This window comes from Tyto alba, unplaced genomic scaffold (genome assembly GCF_018691265.1).
Source record: "Tyto alba isolate M040663 unplaced genomic scaffold, T.alba_DEE_v4.0 Super-Scaffold_20000042, whole genome shotgun sequence".
NCBI lineage: Eukaryota > Metazoa > Chordata > Aves > Strigiformes > Tytonidae > Tyto > Tyto alba.
The window spans coordinates 2848531-2867100 of NW_024881293.1; the positions used below are offsets into that span (position 1 = coordinate 2848531).

An 18570-nucleotide genomic window follows, 5' to 3' on the forward strand; every position below is an offset into this window, starting at 1 on the left:
GGTCTTCACTGTAAGACACACAAGTTGGAAACAGTTTGGATTTTGACACTTCTTGACAAATTCTGCGAGGGGACACTTATTCTGAAGGAGGCTGCCAGTTCCTCCCCCTCCTCCAGTATCAATTACTTTGATAAAAAAAGTACTACCTTCAGCCATAAAACTGGTGTTAATCACAGCCATGCACTGCAATCACCAAAACCAAAAGAACTCCTGATTACCAGTGAGCTTTGTGAACGTTACTCAGCAAATCAGATACCTGTTTCCAGGATCAAGAGAGCAGGAGCATGCTGCTAAAAAGTTATAAACATTCCGCAAAACATCCTACTGATTTGAGAGACTACATGAAGACATAAGTCGGGACTCAGGCACATGGATTAAGATTTTATTTATTTATTGAAGTATTACCCTTTCTTGTGATTAAAATGCTTTTTAAAAAGAAATAGAACTTTAATTATAAAATTTGTTTATACTGAAACATAAGAGCACGGTACTTCTAATAAATTTACATGTTCATGTAACTTTTCTTACACGTCTATTTCCGTTATATTAGGTATTTAATGATCTGACTCAATTAGTATGCATATACATTTTTGAAGTATTTGGTCATGGTGTGTGTGTTTTTGGGTTTTTTTATATATAAGATATGCAGAGAATGCTTTTTATTAAAAGCCAACAATGCAAGTTATTTTAGTGAGCAAAAAAAATGGAGTCATGATTTTTAGCTTATCAAACCACCATAACCTAAATTGAGAATGATTTCGGGCCACCATATACGTTAGATATCAAATACAAGGTGAGTGTCTCCAACAACATTAAGTTTAATAATGTTAAGTTTACTTGCACTCAAGTACTGACGTTTTTTTCCAGATTTTTCAATTCAGTTTATAAGACATTCTCTATACAAACTGTATTATTTCATGACAACATGACAAAATGCATCAAGTATGCACATCATACCTCAGCATGACTGAGATATTTCACCATGTCTTAGGAAACGCAACCTTTTTTTATTATTTAAGTATGAGAAACTCAAAAAATACCAAGAAAATTGGCAAAACAGCAAGCAACGTGTTCCTGTGTTGTTTCAACTTCAAATGAAATGCTTACCTGAAATCTTTTAGTTCTTGCTTTGTACTGCTTTCATCTCTTTTGTTTTCTGCTGCCTCTGCATTTGCCGCCTGCTGTAGGCTTCGTGTAATAGGTCCTCCAATCCTCTCTCTAGATTTTACAGTGAATCTGTCTGCCTTTTTCTTACTTGCCACAGCAGACTTACTTGGCAAAACAGCTTTATTATTCCTTTGTATTCTGACGTGCAATTTCCGGGATGCTTTGCCTGACATTCCAGAGGAACTGTTCTTAGCGACCACCTTAGTTTTTTTCCCATCAACATGGGACATTCTAGACACCCTTACAGGACTAGAGTTCCTCAATGACGAAGATGAATTTGGCTTTTTAGATCGAATGGGAGGTACAAATTTAACGTTTTGTTTTGATTTGAAGGATGCAGAGGGAAGTTGGATTTGTGTAGGTCCTGAGGTTCGTGCTCTTGTCTTGCCCAAGTGAGGCTGCATGCTTTGCATTTTGATTTCTGCATCTGCTGTTCGCCTACGCTGGTTGCTGCCTTTTTCACTGCTTGCAGGTGGAGAAGAACTTGCACTTTTTTTGGAAGAATTCTTTTTAGAGGAGGGGGAGATGGGTTTTTTGGGACAGCTATACGACGCATGTTTGTTCAAACTTCCGATATAAGTAAACTCTCTACTACAGTAGGGGCAGATGTGAGAGTCTGATTCGGATGGATTATTTTTCAATTCTGCCTTCTGCTGGGCAGATTTCTTTTTTTGCAAGATTGCTTTCTGGACAAGCTGGTTTTTCTTTTTCAATGCACTTATTTTCAGTTTATTTGAGGACATTTTGCTAATCTCAACATTGAAATTAAGTCTTTTAGGCTGACCCATCCGTCTGAAGGCATTCTTTCCAGGGCCAGCTATAACCACCATACCATTCTTAGGCTGCACTGTCTGTTTCAGTGGTACTGGATTTTTTTTAGGTGTGTATCTCTTTTTGTCACTGGCAGATGCACAGGCCAGTATGTGTTTGTGTAACTCAGGCATGTTATCAACACTTTTCCCACATTTTGTGCATCGAATGGCAGTAGTAAAAGTCTGTGGAATATTGTGGGTAGTGAAATTTGTTGCAGTAACTCCAATACCCATAGGATTACGATGGTGATACTGAAATGGAGGCGGTTTAAAGCTTGGGTAGTGTTGATTGAGGCCCATACGAACATCTGGATCTTTAGATTTTACTCCAGAAGCCATGATTTTTATAGTAGTATAAAGCTCTTCGGAGGAATCATTTAGATCTTCATCGTCCTCCTCTTTAGAAGGTTCCAAAGAATCTTCTGGCAGGCTCTGCATGTGCTCCACATTTGCCTTACTGGGGTCAGTAAAATTCTGGGGTCTCAAAGTCCCACTTTCAAACTCATGATGTGTGCACTCTTTGTCTGGATGGAGATCTCGCTGATGCTGTTGCAAATTGCACAAAAAAGCAAATTCCTTTTTACAGACCGAGCAAACAAAGATATTTCCTACTCCATGAAGCAGAAAGCGATGTTCTGACAAGTCTGTTTTATCCCTAAAAAGCTGTACACAGAATTCACATTTGAAGGGCCATTCTTCAGCATGAATGGATAAATGCTTTGTTAGGTCTTTAATGGAAAGAAAAGGTGATTCACAGACATTGCACACAAAGCTTTTATTGAATGTTTCCTGCACTACTCCTGATTCACTTGAAGTATGAGGATCTTCTCTTGCTTTCTGTTGTTCACTTTCAGCTTCTTCCTGTTTTATTATTGGGAGAGTATTTTCAAGATTATCAGCAGAGGAAACAACTGAAGAAACTACAGAAAGAGGAGGTGGAGATGGAGATGAAGAAGATGAAGAAGAGGAGAAAGAGGAGGAGGAGGAAGAAGATGAGGAAGAGAGTGTAGGAGGACCAGGTGAAGCAGCAGAAATAAGAGGTTCAACAGAAGGAACGGGAGATGGAGAAGGAGAAACTGTAGGTGAAAGAACTGGTAGCGGGGACTGCGTAGTAGTGTTAGAAAGCGGCGATGGACAAGAAGAAGTGTTAGTGGCACTGGCAGAGACATCTGGAATTGATAACGGCATTGTTGGAAGAAGAGGAGGAGGTGATGTAGCAACTGTTAACACAGGCGGGCAGGGGGGTGGGGAAGGAGGATTGGTTGGTGTCAGCAAAGGAGGCAGCTGGCACATGGAAGGTACAGCGGGTGCCTGTGGCACAGGGGAAACAGAGGAACTGAGGGGCTGAGTGTCAACAGAGGAGGATGCAGAGAGACTGGGATCCGTGTCAGGTTCTGCCTGAGGCTCCAGGGATTTGCTTGGGCTCGCACTCCTGTTTACACCGAGTGTGCTGTCTGTGGCTGCATCCGTTCCATTGTACTCGTTCAGCAGAACCTTCTGTAACATGCAAGTGGTTGGTTTCTTCTTTTTAACACCACTGCAGGTTGGCTGTATGGAATTTTCTTTATATTCCCTAATTTCAGCATCACTGCATGGCTTCTTATGCACGCTTAAGTCTAAAACAGACTCCCAGGGAACCTGATTCTTATTTTTGACATCAGACCTTTGTTTCACACCACTAGATAAATCCAGTGGCTGCTGGTTGCACACATTGCCAAAAGTTGGAGCTGCTGTCCAGTCTTTTGATGCTTTATAGTCTTCAAAGCAAAGAGGGCTCAACGTCTCTTTTTCCTCCCTTCCAGTCAAGCTCCAAGCAGGTGAGTTGCTGTGGCTTTCCAACTTTGGCATTTTTGAACTCCGAATATTATCATTCCACACAGTTTTTCCCTCACCTGATTTGACAAAGTCTCGAAGTACTGGACTGTGCTGTGGAGAACTGGGAGGAGAGCTGGTCCTTCTTTTAAATCTACTGGATACTGGAGGCAAGATAGGCGATGATGTAACAGAAGGTCCTAGTTTTGGAATTTCACTTGACGGAGTTATCTTCTTACTGTCCTGTGTCTGAAGAAGCTGTTTTAATTTTGATGACAAATAAACACCTTTTTCTTTATGAAAAGGTAAGCTTTCTGTTGAAATGCTAATAGGAAGATTTAAAGAACTAGTAGGAGTTATAGGTTCTGGGTCTACTTCAGTTTTTATTTTTGGTACAAGAGGAGGGCTGGCAGTTCTCCTCTTTTTGGATTCATTGTTCCCACTGCTAGAGGGCTCCTTCAGAGGTTCATTCACATGTGTTTGTGTAACCTTTAAATTTGAGGAAATTTCCACTGTGACTGGACTGATTATACAATTTAGTCCATATAAATCTGCAGAGTTGGACTCCATCTGAATCACATCACAATTGCTAGTGCTGCTGTTGGACTGAATTTTACCATCAATGTAATAATTTAAATTCTCAGAGATATTGCTGGAAATATCCATAATATAGACATCATCTACTTCACCTTCCTCTTCTATTTCTGTACTTGCTATATACACACTCTGGACTGGTGGGGCCTGCTCTGTCTGAAGCGGTGGTTCTTCAGTAAAGAATCCTTTTCTTCTGACACCTTTGGGAATAAGATGACGCTCATGAACCCTACGCTGATGCCTCCGCATGTTGGTGTGAGTTCCAAAAACCTTTTTGCAGTATTTGCATGGATGCAATTCTTTGGGCTCCTTATTTTCCTCAGCAAAAGCAGAGTTTGACATTTCCTGGGAAACTTTCTCAGAATCCAAGACAACAGAGTCTTGCACAAGACTGGAAACATTCAGGTCATCTTTAAGACCATCATCCACAATTACTTGGTTATCAGCAACATTATCCAAGTGATGTGATGATGTTAGTGTTAAGAACGGTTTCCTTTTTGGCCCTGCCTCATGGCGTCGCTCATGTCTTCTCCTGTTAATCTGAGTACCAAAGGCTTTCCCACAGTATCGACACTTGAAAGCATGGTTAACAGTAGATATATGGATGTGCATGTGGCGTTCAAGTCCTTGCTTTGTTGTAAACTTCCTCTCACAATGCTGACAGGGAAACATGAATGTTTCCTGAACATCACCATTTGATTCACCTCTCGCTTTTGGAATTTTCACAACAAGTTTTTTCTTTGGAGAGCTCTCTGGAGATTCTTCTGATGTACTCTTTTGCTCTTCCATTGAGTCTAACTTTTCTTCACACATCAAAGGCAGTTCAGCATTTTCTTTAGGCATACTGGTATCTTCTATCTCCTCTTCATCTTCCTCTTCTTCATCATCCTCCTCTTCATCATCATCAAAGTCATCTGATGCACAGTTTATTGCTTCTCCTGGTTTGTCTTCAGTTACCATTTGTGGTTCACTGCTAGGACTGGGGATCATCAGCTTTGGAAGTACATCTTGATTTACCATTTCCTGAATCACAGCTGTTTGTTCCAGGGACAGCACAGCAGAAACAGAAGGTGTTTCGTCTTCCTCTTTATGACCTGATAAGACAAGCATCAGACATTTTTACCAAACACTTCAAAGTATTCTACACCTTTCTTCTACCTTTCCCTCTAATACAACATATCCGACATTTATAACCCAACACAACACCACTACTTCTTACTGTTGTGATTCTATACTAAAACTGTATTCAGAAATTTCCTTTCTGGAACTTCAGCAAAAAGTAGACAACTGTGTATAATCAACATAGATTCTCTGGATTGAACACTGTGGCCAAGAAACCCAAAGCAGCCTAAAGATTACCAGAACATTTCAAGGTAGACTTCAGAACATTTCAAGAAACCTCCAAACTTTCACTGACATTTCTTAGAGCAAGTGAGTGTCAGCAAATTACTGCAATACATATAAATAACGTATACAGGAAGCCTGTACTTTGGATTTTGAGCATCTTCCCCAAATCATTAACAATAGAACAGTCTGGATTTGTACTGTAATGCATGTCAAGGTGTACCTTGTATCTGGCACACTACGTTCCATTCTCTAGATCAGATTTTCTATTAGCCATTGCCTGAATGGCTAGTTCCTACGCTTCTAATCAGAGGCTGCATGCATCTCATTCATGGTGTGGATAGAATTCTTTATTCACACCTCTGCATGTCAGCCTTACCTGTCTGCAGGCAGATATATCCATTGCTGAAGAAAATAACTTTGCTGCCAATTCACACAATGTTGCAGAAGTGCTTACACATATAGAGCAGTAAGTTCCTCTCCATTCCCTAGTTGGGGCATAAGACACCTCCAACTGTCGTGCACATGTCATGCAAGCAGAAGGGACAAGAGAGTGAAGGAACGGAAGAGTTACAGCTCAAGAGAAGTTCAGAAAAAGAAGCTCGAAAGAAATCAGTACCTATGCAGAGCTTTAAACATTATCGGTTACACAGCAGTGGCAAGATCTACGTTCTTGTAAAACAGACAAAAAAACCTACACATTTAAAATATCTTTCAGGGATTTTTACATATATACACTATGTTAAAAAGCCAAGCCAATTCATAAACAATCTTTGTGGATAATCTTTAGGACAAACAGCATGCTTAGCAAGTTGGTGCATTAATACTGTATGTTTTTCCCCTTGACACTGACTTCTGTTAAATAGCAATAAACAATGACTGTATAACTAAGCTCCAAAGACATTATTTTAAAATAGAGACTTTGCTCTTCTGCTCTGTGGAGTTTGGATTTACGTCTAAATTTTACATTAGCCTTTCCTGTTGTCAGAGTTGCATGTTTAATGACATACTTCTGATATCCAAGTTTCTTATTAACAAAGATTGGGCAAACAATATGAACATGTTCACTTTGCTACACTAACATAACATGCTAACATACTAAACATGACAAAGCATCCCTTGATTCAAAAAGAGTTAAAAGGAAAAAAATAAGATACTTGAGAACTCACCCTCTTTAGAATCCCTCATATCTGCAGAAGTAGAATCCAAATCAGCCTTTTTCTGTTTTGTATCAGCTGCCTTCTTTCCCTTGTTCTTACCTTCCTGAGACTTCTTCTTTCCTGGGGAGAAAAAACACAATTATTAATCCTGTCCAACAAATACAAAAAATAAAAATTGAGTGGCAGAATTGAAACACGAAGCTTTGGAATATAATACTTCTGTAGAAACTCTGTTTTCCTGAGGAACACAAATGACAGATCAGTAAAAAGGACAGCATTCAGGCAAAGCAGTAAGTCTCTAGAGCCCAGAAGAAATTAAAAGATGCTCAATGTCCAAGTGGAGAGCAGTGACGAGGGGCATTCCTCAGGGATCAGTGTTGGGCTCGGCACTGTTTAGCATCTCTGTTGATGACAAGGACAGTGGGATCGAGTGCAGCGTCAGCGAGTTCACTGACAACCCCGAGCTGTGTGGTGGGGACACGCTGAGGGCAGGGATGCCATCCCGAGGGACCTGGCAGGCTGGAGAGGGGCCCGGGCAAACCTCATGCAGTTCAACAAGGCCAAGGGCAAGGTCTTGCCCAGGGGTCGGGGCAATTCCAGCACAAACCCAGGCTGGGCGAGGGGTGGCTGAAGAGCAGCCCCAAGGAGAAGGACTTGGGAGTATTAGTGGATGGAAAACTGCCCGTGAGCCAGCCCCGTGCGCTGGCAGCCCAGAACCCCCCCGTGCCCTGGGCTGCAGCCAGAGCAGGGGGGGCAGCAGGGCCGGGGAGGGGATTCTCCCCCTCTGCTCCGCTCTGGGGAGACCCCCCTGCAGTGCTGGGGCCAGCTCGGGGGCCCCCAACAGCAGAAGGACACGGAGCTGCTCGAGCAGGGCCAGAGGAGGCCACGAAGATGCTGGGGGGGCTGGAGCAGCTCCCCTGGGAGGCCGGGCTGAGAGAGTTGGGGGGTTCATCCTGGAGAAGAGAAGGCTCCGGGGAGCCCTTCGAGCGGCCTCCCAGGGCTTAAAGGGGGGGCAGGGAAGGGGGGGAGGGACTCTGGATCAGGGGGTGGGGGTAGGACGAGGAGTAAGGGTTTTAAACTGAAAGAGGGGAGATTTAGATGAGATCTAAGGCAGAAGTTCTTCCCTGTGCGGGTGGTGAGGCGCTGGCCCAGGGTGCCCAGAGCAGCTGTGGCTGCCCCCTCCCTGGAAGGGTTCCAGGCCAGGTTGGACGGGGCTGGGAGCACCCTGGGCTGGGGGAAGGGGGCCCTGCCCAGGGCAGAGGCGGGGAGGGGAGGGACTGGGTGGGCTTTAAGGTCCCTTCAAACCCAAACCAGTCTGTGATTCTGTGATAACAGTGAGTTTCTAAAAAATCTGGACTCTGAAATACTTCACTTACTTTCAAAGCAAGAAGACACTATAACAAAAATGTATTGTCCAGAGTTAACCAGCTCACATCATACAGTTACCCAACACCTCCATATGGCTGTTAAATTACTGTATCTCAGACAAGTATATGGAAAATATTAAATTTCTTAAGGTTAATTGGAAGACCTTATGAAATAGAAACCCAGAGGTTTCTCCACTTGTATGAACGTTCTGAATGATGACTTAGTTATAATAAAAGCAAGTAACAACATTATGAGAGGACTAAAAGCATCATTACCTTGACCAACAAGGCAAATATAGTAAAACCAAATTAGATGGAACTGGGTAACAGTAAAATATAAATGTATTTCATTGTGTCCACTGACACAGACAAGTTTGCTAGTGCTTTCTGTTAGCAAAATTAAGAAGCATGTATTGCACAGGATGATGAACACAATGAATATTAGAGCAAAATGGCATTATGCAAAAACCTAATCAGTGAAGTAAGACAAAGACATTTAAAACTTCTATTTACTAATGCACTGTGAAGTTATATTGCTATTTTTTCCATTAAAGATTCACGTCCCATAATATACAGAAACTATAAGAACTGTGTCATAACAAATGAAACTTTGAAGTCTTCCAATTCAATTCACTGCAAAGACCATCCTCTCCATACAGAATGATCATTTGACATGACACTGTTTGAGACATCAGTCTCCTCTGAAACTTCACACTTCTACACACCACCCCTCAGGAATGAGATTTCTCCAGAAGCAGCAATCCAAATTCCCCCTTTGCCCCTCCAAAAAAAAAAAAAAAAAAAAAAAAAAGCTACTTTTTAAACGCACTGACCCTTCCCTCAGAAGTGTGCATCATAGCCCTAAATCCATTTAGAAGCACATTCTTCCAATTCACAGTCCTGTCAATAAGTTCCTCCCTTTTTTCCTTGAAAATATTTTTCACATCTTGAGCCAAGAAATTTAAATGCCTTTTAAAAAATGTTCCTCTATTCAAACTGAAAATTTCTAAGCATGCACCCCCTCCAATAGAACAGATCAGAGACAGGTCAGCTTTGAAAGGAAACGCTTGGTTTTATTTGAACATTCTAGTCTACCTAAATAATTATCTGTATTTCAAGGAGCTCAGATTTCACAGGATCTCCCCAAATTCCCATGTGTTTCAGTTTCAGGTATGTAATTTCCCTTTTTTTATTTTCTTACTCCCATTTAACAAGTTTTAGTCTAAGAGACCAACAATAGTCACTCAGAATGAATTTTTGTCACCTTTGGAAAATACACATGCACCCTTCCTAAAGTGAATTAGCAATTCTCTCATAATATCCTCAAATATTGTAACGATCCCTGTGTCTAAACCTGCCATAATGAAGCAACACTGGTTTATTTGACAACACTATATACAACTGTACTTTATATCAAACACCTGCAAGTTGTTAGATGATTTATCATATGTTTCAGTGTTCTCACAGGCATATGGAGTTTAAGCACATCTTTACCTGACAGGTTACTGAATGTCCAGTTTGACCATAATTTTTTAATCATCAGCACCTTTAATGTTTCTAATTACAACCAGCAGTACCAAGATCTGAGTATGAAGGACTTCAAATATGTTTCCAGAAATATCTCCCAAGTCACCCGAAATCACTCTTGAAATGTATAGCAACACAATCAAACAGTTCCACTTCTAGGTAAAAAGGTCTAAGTGTGAAATTTCAGTACATTCCTAATGAATCAAACATGCATCACAATACATCTTAGGAGTGATATAATAAGACGTATTTAATTGCTAGTATCCCTTTAGAGCTGACAATTTTTTTTACAGACCACTTATCATTTAAAGACCAACATCAGTATCTTGACTTAAATGACAAAATGCTAGATTGAACTCTCATTTCTACAGGTGAGACTGGAAACAAGGAAATATTGGTCCACAGGCCCCTCTCATCTATGTCAGACTTGGCTACAGTGATAGACAATATTTTACTAGATGGTACAGCATATGATGGTATTGCAGATGAAGTCACTGGGTAATTCTACATCTGACTCTACAGCAGCACTGAATTTCACCATAATGACACGTTACTGTAAATGCCTTCAAACAAAGACCCAATTAGTTCCTTCTTAAAACAAGATTAGAAATATATTGTGCTCTCTAGAGTATGCAAAAGCAACAACAAAAATGACTCAGAAGTGCTAATGCGTGCATAGGTGTTCCAATGTGTCATCTGGGAAATCACTAGACTAGCAGGATTTGTACACAAAATGGAGTTACTAAAGTCACATACTTCCTTATGCTATTGATGGAAAGAAGATAATTTGCAAGTTCTCCTTAAAAACCAAACAAACCAGTCAACCAAAAGATGAAATCTGCTCGCTGATACAGCTGGAAATGTTTTAAGTTCTTGGACTTTAAGCCAGAACTTATTTGAAGAGAAGATTCATCTAGCACCTACTTGCCCCTACTCAACATAGCGAGCAAAATTGTTTGTGTACATACATAATTTCAGATGCATCAGATCAATTTCTGACACACATCAAACTGAGACACCAACCTATTTTTGACGTTTTTCTTTTACCAGCTTTAGTTTGTTCATTTTCTAACTTGCAGCTTTCTTTGTAAAGGTTAAAAGAACCCACTATACTCAAGCATGGCAAAGATTGTCCCAGATGCATCCATTTCATGGCCCTGAATGTTCAATGGCAGGTGCCCAGGAAGAGAATTTAAGAACAGAGTAACAGTAAAGTGATACTTCATTGGTATGCTCTCCCAGCTTTCACTTATCGAGTTCAGGAACTTCCGAAGATATTTAATAGCTTTTGATAGACTTTCCCCCATGAGTTCTGCTTTTTTAATCCTTGTAAACCTGAAAGATTTGCATCGCCTTCCTGCAGATTTTCAATGAAAAATGCAACCTACTATTCTGATATAAAAGCTGTCAATGAGTAGACCAAGGTCTATCCCTTAATTTTCTTACAGTGTAAGATGTCAAGAACTAACAGAAGCCTGCAGCAGGGGGGAAAATGCCTCAGAATACAGAACCTGGTGGAAGCCTGAGTATAAGTACACACGTGCACTTACCATCAGGTTCCTGAAGGGTCCTACATGGCTGCTACTGCCAGCTGGATCCTCCACTTGGTCTAAACAAGAAAGATACAGGAATGAAACACAGGGAAAGTGAAATGGAAACAATGACAAAAGAATAAATGAAGGGCAGAACTTAATATATGTGTATGTGCATTAAAAGAATTGCAAAAGAAAGATGCAAAGGAAAATGAATGAAGGAAACAGATGGAAAGGAGCTACTTGTCTATAGTGATCAAAAGGAATGCATCAATTGTCTTGCAACTTAATTTTTAAATAGGGTTCCTTTTTCTCCCCTTTCCTTCACCTATGTTGTAGATAGGTCAACATGAGCATTATCTGCCTTTACACCTTTACAAAAGCTTTGTAACATTTAGCACAAACATTGCAACAGGCACAGGAGATCTCAGGCTATTGCCAATGTCCAGATAATTGGCTGATACTTATGCTGTAGTCTCACTTATTTCAGAAGAGCTCAGATAACAACAGAGTAGGAATTTCAAAGACATATATAACCTTTATTTGCCCGTACTTCATTTCATTGATCAAATCAAGACATCTCAAAACAACCTACAGTTATCTGTGCTCATATTTTTGCTGTTAACCAAAATACTAACGAAACTGTAAAACCATGGAGTTATTTCTGGTGCGGTGGGATAAGCATACTCAGATGCCAGCGGGGAAGAAGTTAAATACAGTCTTCCCATACAATCGGAGCTGAATTCTATAATTAAATATTGCTAAGTTGTACAAGATGCTATTATCTTCAATAACCTTCAAGTGCAGCACCAAGCATGTTCACAGTTAAGATCAGAAAGAAAGAAGGCCACTCACATATGATCTCAAGCACTGTTTTGATCATTCACAAGAAATATCAAAGACAGACATTTGCCTCCCCAAAAATCTTGGGTTAATAAGTGAAAAGAATTACTGGTATGAGTTTCTGGTATTCCTTTGAAATTTGCAGTCAGCAATTGCAGCCCAGTAACCGATCTACCCCATACCTCATCTGTGCTGTTGCTTAGAAGTACCACAGATACCTGCCCAAATCTCAAGTCTCCTGCAAAACAGTGGAGAAGTTCCCTCAGAGACTCCTCGGAAAGTGTTCTTAGAGCACACACAAGTGTAGCCACCTTGAAAGGGTATGGCTAAACGGAAAGGGCAAATTTGCATGTTAGAGCCTGACAAACTGATCGCCGCAAAGTTTCGCAGTATGAATTACAGTGTAATAATATAAACTCACTAGTGAAATCCCTTTGAAACTGGTTGAGATCAGTGGAGGTTTGCATCAATCCCACGCAGTACTTGCTGCTATTCTGTAAATCAACTTTTGATTATCTTTTTTCCTCCCATTGAAAAAAAAAAACCCATCAATTTGTATTTTTGGCATTGGAGAGAATGAAATAAAGATTAAGTGTATTTATAAGCTAAAAAAATCCTTACAGAAAATTCAGCAAAAGACAACTGCATGACCATTTCCACATTATTCTGACTAATGAATTCTAATACACTGATGCAACTCGATTTTTAATTTGATAAACAGTTTGCTGTGCACCAGAATTCCTCTGTTCCTGTATCCAGAATACAAGTAGATGTCATGCTTTTCAAAGTAAATTCCTTAAACCTTCAGGCATCTGTAAAAATCTGACTAGTTGTTTCTTCCAGAAGACAGGCTAGAAGACACAAATGCCCTTTATACATAAAAAATCCATATCCAAAATAACAGCATAAATTGCTCCAAAAAATTAAATCCAAGTTGTGCTAGCTGAAGGAGCACGAAAAAAATGTAGGAATGTGTTGCAGTGACTTCTTAGAATCTTGTCCAACTGTGACTGTCACAGTACATAAATGTCAAAGACCTTACACGTTTAATAAATGGAATTGATTAAACAGTAAAGTAACTAAGCACAAAAAAAAAAAGTTACTGAATTCAAAATGCCCAGGATGTGAATACTAAGGCTGTTCTTTTAATACATTTTCCTCTGTTAGCATTTAAGTGTCTTCATTCTGCTCCCCCCGCCCTCCCCCCTTTTTTTGATTCATCACTAGCCACAGTTCATTACATAGTGAAACCTTGTTTACAAAACCTTTCATTATTATCTACCAGCACCTGCTCAGACAGCAAAGCCAAATCATAAACCACCTGGCTAAATAAACAGCAACATACCTGCACGTTAGGAGCTGCTCACAGTCACTGAGAACAGCTAAGAACTCTTAATACTTAGGTATGACATGCCTCATGTATGTGTATGAGTATTTTTTTTAATAACCATGGGGATTACAGAAATTTGCTGAAAACATGAGCTCAAACTCACAAGGTTCTGCAAATACATTATTTAAAGATCTAAGCCAACTGCCACATTTAGAAATATATACTACAGGTTCATTGCATAGTTATTAATTCATTTTTGAAGAGGGGCTGCATGTTAAGCACTGCAGACTTAAACCTCGATCATATTATTGCATCAAAGAATATTTGACTCACAGCATCCACCATCTTATATCTTATGATAAACAATTTTTAAACTGCTGTCCAAGGTTTTAAGTGATCTAGGAGAGGTGAGGTTATTCCATTACACTGTTCAAAATGCCACACTGCAGATTACTGGAGAAAGAGGAAGCGAGAGTAAAAATAGCAGGGGTAAGTCACAAAGTTAGTAAATATTAGGCTAGGAATAGAAAAGACTACAACCTTGAAAGAAAAAAATCTCAGCAGTTCTGCTTTGTTAAAGTTACTTAAATATTATGACATCAACTTCCAGTTTTTCTTACATAATATTACTATTAATACAACAATATACCAAAGTTCCTTTTAACTACTTGCATTTAAATACTCCTTTGAAACTTGATTAGAGCAAGCTTAGCTGAAAAACTCTGAAGTGTACTTCTGAACACACATACATTATTATCTGGGGTGGGGGGAAATGTCTTTTGAACTCAAAAGGTTCCAACTTAAACTGAAACAAAACACAAAACCACTGCCTACCAAATGCTTTTGGGGAAAATGCTCTTGTACTGGCAAGAAAAATTACTACAGAACCAAAGTGGATGCTTCCCAAGACCCCAGGGCTCAGATATCCAAGTGCTGCCACAGAACAGCTTTGGTGGTAGATTTTTTTTTTTTCAGACTGAATTGGTATGAGTCAAGCCAGAAAAAGCTTTTACTTTTATTTTAATATTAGTGTAAGATACGTTATACTAGGAGCATTTTCCAGTTTGGCTATAGAGGTGCATCCCACTTGGTGCAAACACACAAAACCCTTCCTAACATCCTCTGACAAAGGTAGGAAGGTACCTAACTCTCAGATTCAAAAATACATATAACAACATTAGTCAACTCTTCTGTTTCCAAGACTAAATCTTTCTAAAACTGAACATTAAAAAAAAAAAAAAATGTAAAAAGGATGCAAAAGCAGCACATTTTTTCATATTCCAGAAATTCTAAGGGTGAAATTCAAGCCATACAAGGCACCACTCAATTATTGAAGCAAACATCTAATTAAAGGGCATGTCAATTAAATCTGAATGGCTGCATACACAGTATCATTAAGAGGCATATGCACAGAAAACTACAACTTTTAAATACTTTTATTACCCTCTTTTTCTCAATCCATCATTATTATAAATAACTGGTGGAACATTTTTCTTGCAACACCATTATAAAGTTATCATATACCGCTAGTTTATGTAGGCATGATTTTAGGTACTGTTAAGCAAATAAAATACTAAAATTGACATGAGCTGTTTTACAGTGTACAAAAATTAGCACAATGTAATTTTAACTTCTGACTCCTGAGAATCATGAGAATAATTTGGAGCTACTGAAGATCTTACTTCTGTATGGTAAATGATCTGTGGCTAAAGTGCCATCTCTGTAGTACAGAAGTGGACATTCAGCCCATGGTGGCCTCACCATTCTCTGCTGGATTGCTTCCTCCCACAGCTGGAGGCTGGTATCTGTCAGGCCTTGTGCTTATCACAGTCCCGCCACCGTTCCTAGGACAAAGCCTCAGCAGCGACCCCTGAGCCACCGGCAATCCCCCCGCAGTAGGAAGGCCAGGGCCTGACCACTGGACAGAGCTCAGCTCTCCACATCCCTTCATCACAGGCTGGCGGGAGAGGCCAACGTAGCACATGCACAAAGTCTGTCCTGCAACAGGTTCACATGTGTCAAGTGATACCGAAGGTGCCCAGGAGGGATCTTGCAAAAGCAAAAGTTATAGCAGCAAGGTCTCTGAAGAGAAATTGCACGGCCTGTTGTTGTAGATAATGTGTTCTCCCTCACTGTAATTCGAAACTCAATGACCAGTACTACTACTGCTGCTGTTTGAAGACCACAAACAGAAGCACAAGATATAAATGGCTGTTTGGCACAAAGAATGAAGGAAAATGCCATGAGCAAAGGTTCAGCTGTAATTTTTTCCAGCAGAACTTGCATCTCCTCTTCCTTAAAAAGACTCTTTCAAGCTTACACAGTAGAAGCAAGAGAAAGAGGAACAGAATAAGCATGGAAGACAAACTTCACAGTAGTTCTATTAATATCAAACTGCCTGTTGTATAAACATATTGCTACACATTAACCATCACTTCACATACAAACAGCAGCATTTTAATCCCTGCATTTTCCAACCAGATTTTAAATGTTACAATAAAGTCTCACCTTGGGAAGATATTTCAATATACCTGAAGACAGATGCACATATACCTAACCGTATATGTGTATTAAAATGTTTGTACAAAGCACTAAATATCCATTTTACAGAAAAGAAATAGAGCAATGCATTTACAGAGACTGTTAGCATGACATTTGCATAACAGATGAACTTGTTGCCATGGAAAGCGTAAGAAAATTCTGAGCTGGGCTATTTAAAACACCAATTTCTGCAAATGTTTGGCAAAGTCTCCACTTTAATGATAGCACTGAAGATCATGTTACTATATGTCACCATAAACTTCTTGAATTATATAATAGCCACTACAAGAAACGTTAGCATGGTGTCATAGGATATGCCATGCCAACATAAAGCAATGATGCAAGAGTTCGCAAAAAGCAAAAGAGAATATCTTGCCATTATACGGAGTTCTTCATGAGCCCAGAAAAGCTTAGCTTAAGCTATTCACAAAATTCAGAAAACAAATTAGAAAAAAAAAAAATTTAGGCTGAAAAATTCTACAATTGAGAAGCCTATCTAAATTTGTGGTATTACACCAGTCCATAAAATTTGAAACAGGAATTGTCTCCATTCTTTTTCATACACTTTATGTTTTGTAAATTATGTACCATCACCCTCTGTAACAAAATGGGGGGCAAGTAGTAGCTTATATTATCTGTTTGCAATAGTATGCCATCCACATTTGCAGCATCTCATTCAAATCCTTAATATGTTATGCCTTCTGACTAACCTGAGTTTAAATCATAGGAAGTCTTAAGTTTATAGACTGGAAGACTTACTCATCCATAATGACTTAAGTACTACAGAATGTCACCTAACAATTACAAAGTATGGCAAACATCCACAGGGTTTAACTCTATGCAATTTTAACCCACACAAGAGCTGTGATGAATTAATTAAATGTAAATAATTAAACATAGAGCTGTTGTCTTAGCAAGATTTAAAAATGTTATTTTTGCCCCATGCCAAAATTTTTAAAACTAAAATAGCAGATACAGAGTACACAAACATGCAGACTTACTCTAGAATTTCTCACTCAACACAGTTGTTTATTTCTACCTCCTACCCACCCTAATAACGAAACCTCCCACCATTCACTACAAATTCCTAGGAAGTCACTTGATAGCTAACCAAAGCTACCATTGACAGAGCCAACCCATTACAGAAAACATGACAGTCTTCTCTGTAGTTATATTCCATTAGCTTTTATTTTGCTAAGTATTAAAACAAAAGTTGCAACAAAAGAACTGACAGCTGGCATACAGATTTTCCAGAAATAACACATTCTCTATATTTAGCCAGTTTTTATGTACAATTCAGTTAAAAAGAGAGCATCCAAGTTTTGTATTTAAATAGAGAATTGGTCAAAACTTAAATCTCTGCTTTAAAAAAGATAAGCTTTTACTTGAATCCAGAAAATGTTGCTTCTACCTTCATTATAGCTCTCCAATAAATGTTTTTCTGACCCTGAAATGATACTCGGACACTCAGATAGTTAAGAAATAATGCATTTTGACAGCACCACTTGCAAGATAATGCAAATGAAAGACCTCACATGACTACTTATAACACAAAACTTTAAAATGCTCACTATTGAATCAGTCTGCCTTTATCTGTAATAAATAACCCAAATATTTGTCATGGTCCTATTTGGATCACTAAACATTGGAGAGGTCTAGATCAAAAATATCTGGGTTTTTGAAGCTAAGTTATCTTTAAAGGTAACTACTTAGAACTTTACCTGCAATTTTATTCCACTGTTTGACAAACTAGATACATTAAAAATTCAGCAGTGGTCATACCAATAAGTGCCATTTAAAACAAAAAGAAAAAAAGAAAAAAAAAAAACACTGCTGAATCCACATGCAGACCCAAAAGCTAATGCCCCTCCTACACTGCTGATAAAGGTGGTGTTCTGCTATCAAGAGCAATTTCACTCCACCATGCCAAACAGAGTTCTCAAAAGGTTAGTGAAAACCTGCAATTGCATGGAAGACCAAAAACGCACAGTTTATCCAACTGTTTGTCCAGACATGGGCTATGGCTTTACTTGGAGAATGCAGCTGTACGAGGGCTACAATTCCCAGGAAACAGGACTGCCTTTGTCTCACTGGGATTACTGTAACAGGAGTCTCTAACACTGAGGAAACAAGAGCAAAGCCTCTCACAGATGTAGGATCCAGACAGTGCTGCTACCACGAGATTAAATCTACCATGTATAAAATTCAACCCTTCAGAATTGCTACAAGGTCACGCTCAACATCTTTTATTTACATTCACTCAAATTTGTCCTCCATTATTTATTTTTACCCAACTGAATCCTTTTACTGTACCTACATTGTATCATTTGTCAGAAATTTTTCTCCAACAAAAATATTCTCACCCCCTTCTGTTTCACAATGTATTTCAGCCCCCCCCTTGGCATACATTTCCAGTTTTCTTTCCTTTAACCATCTTATTCTCTTATTTTCCTTCAGTACAACTTGCAGAGGTAATCTTTACTTTGGGGAATTCAATAGGGGAAAAAACGCATACAGTATACATTTTTGTTGATAAAAATC

The 18570-nt window shown here is 39.3% G+C and overlaps 1 protein-coding gene across 7 annotated transcripts in view; it reads right to left on the bottom strand.

The window, feature by feature from the left end:
• The window catches only part of PRDM2 (PR/SET domain 2), a 74847-nt gene that overhangs the window by 16834 nt on the left and 39443 nt on the right, over positions 1 to 18570 (bottom strand). For 6 of the 7 annotated variants that reach the window (XR_006165477.1, XM_042794096.1, XM_042794095.1 and 3 more), the window contains 2 exons: positions 6899 to 7009; positions 1108 to 5479 (listed from right to left, as the gene is read on the bottom strand). Coding sequence is in view for 6 of the 7 variants with exons in the window: in XM_042794096.1 (XP_042650030.1) it covers positions 1108 to 5479; positions 6899 to 7009 (4483 nt within the window). In the remaining variant the exon portion in view is untranslated. Of the gene's footprint in view, positions 1 to 1107; positions 5480 to 6898; positions 7010 to 11333; positions 11393 to 18570 lie in introns of those variants that run through there. The other variant, XM_042794098.1, reaches the window with a different exon arrangement.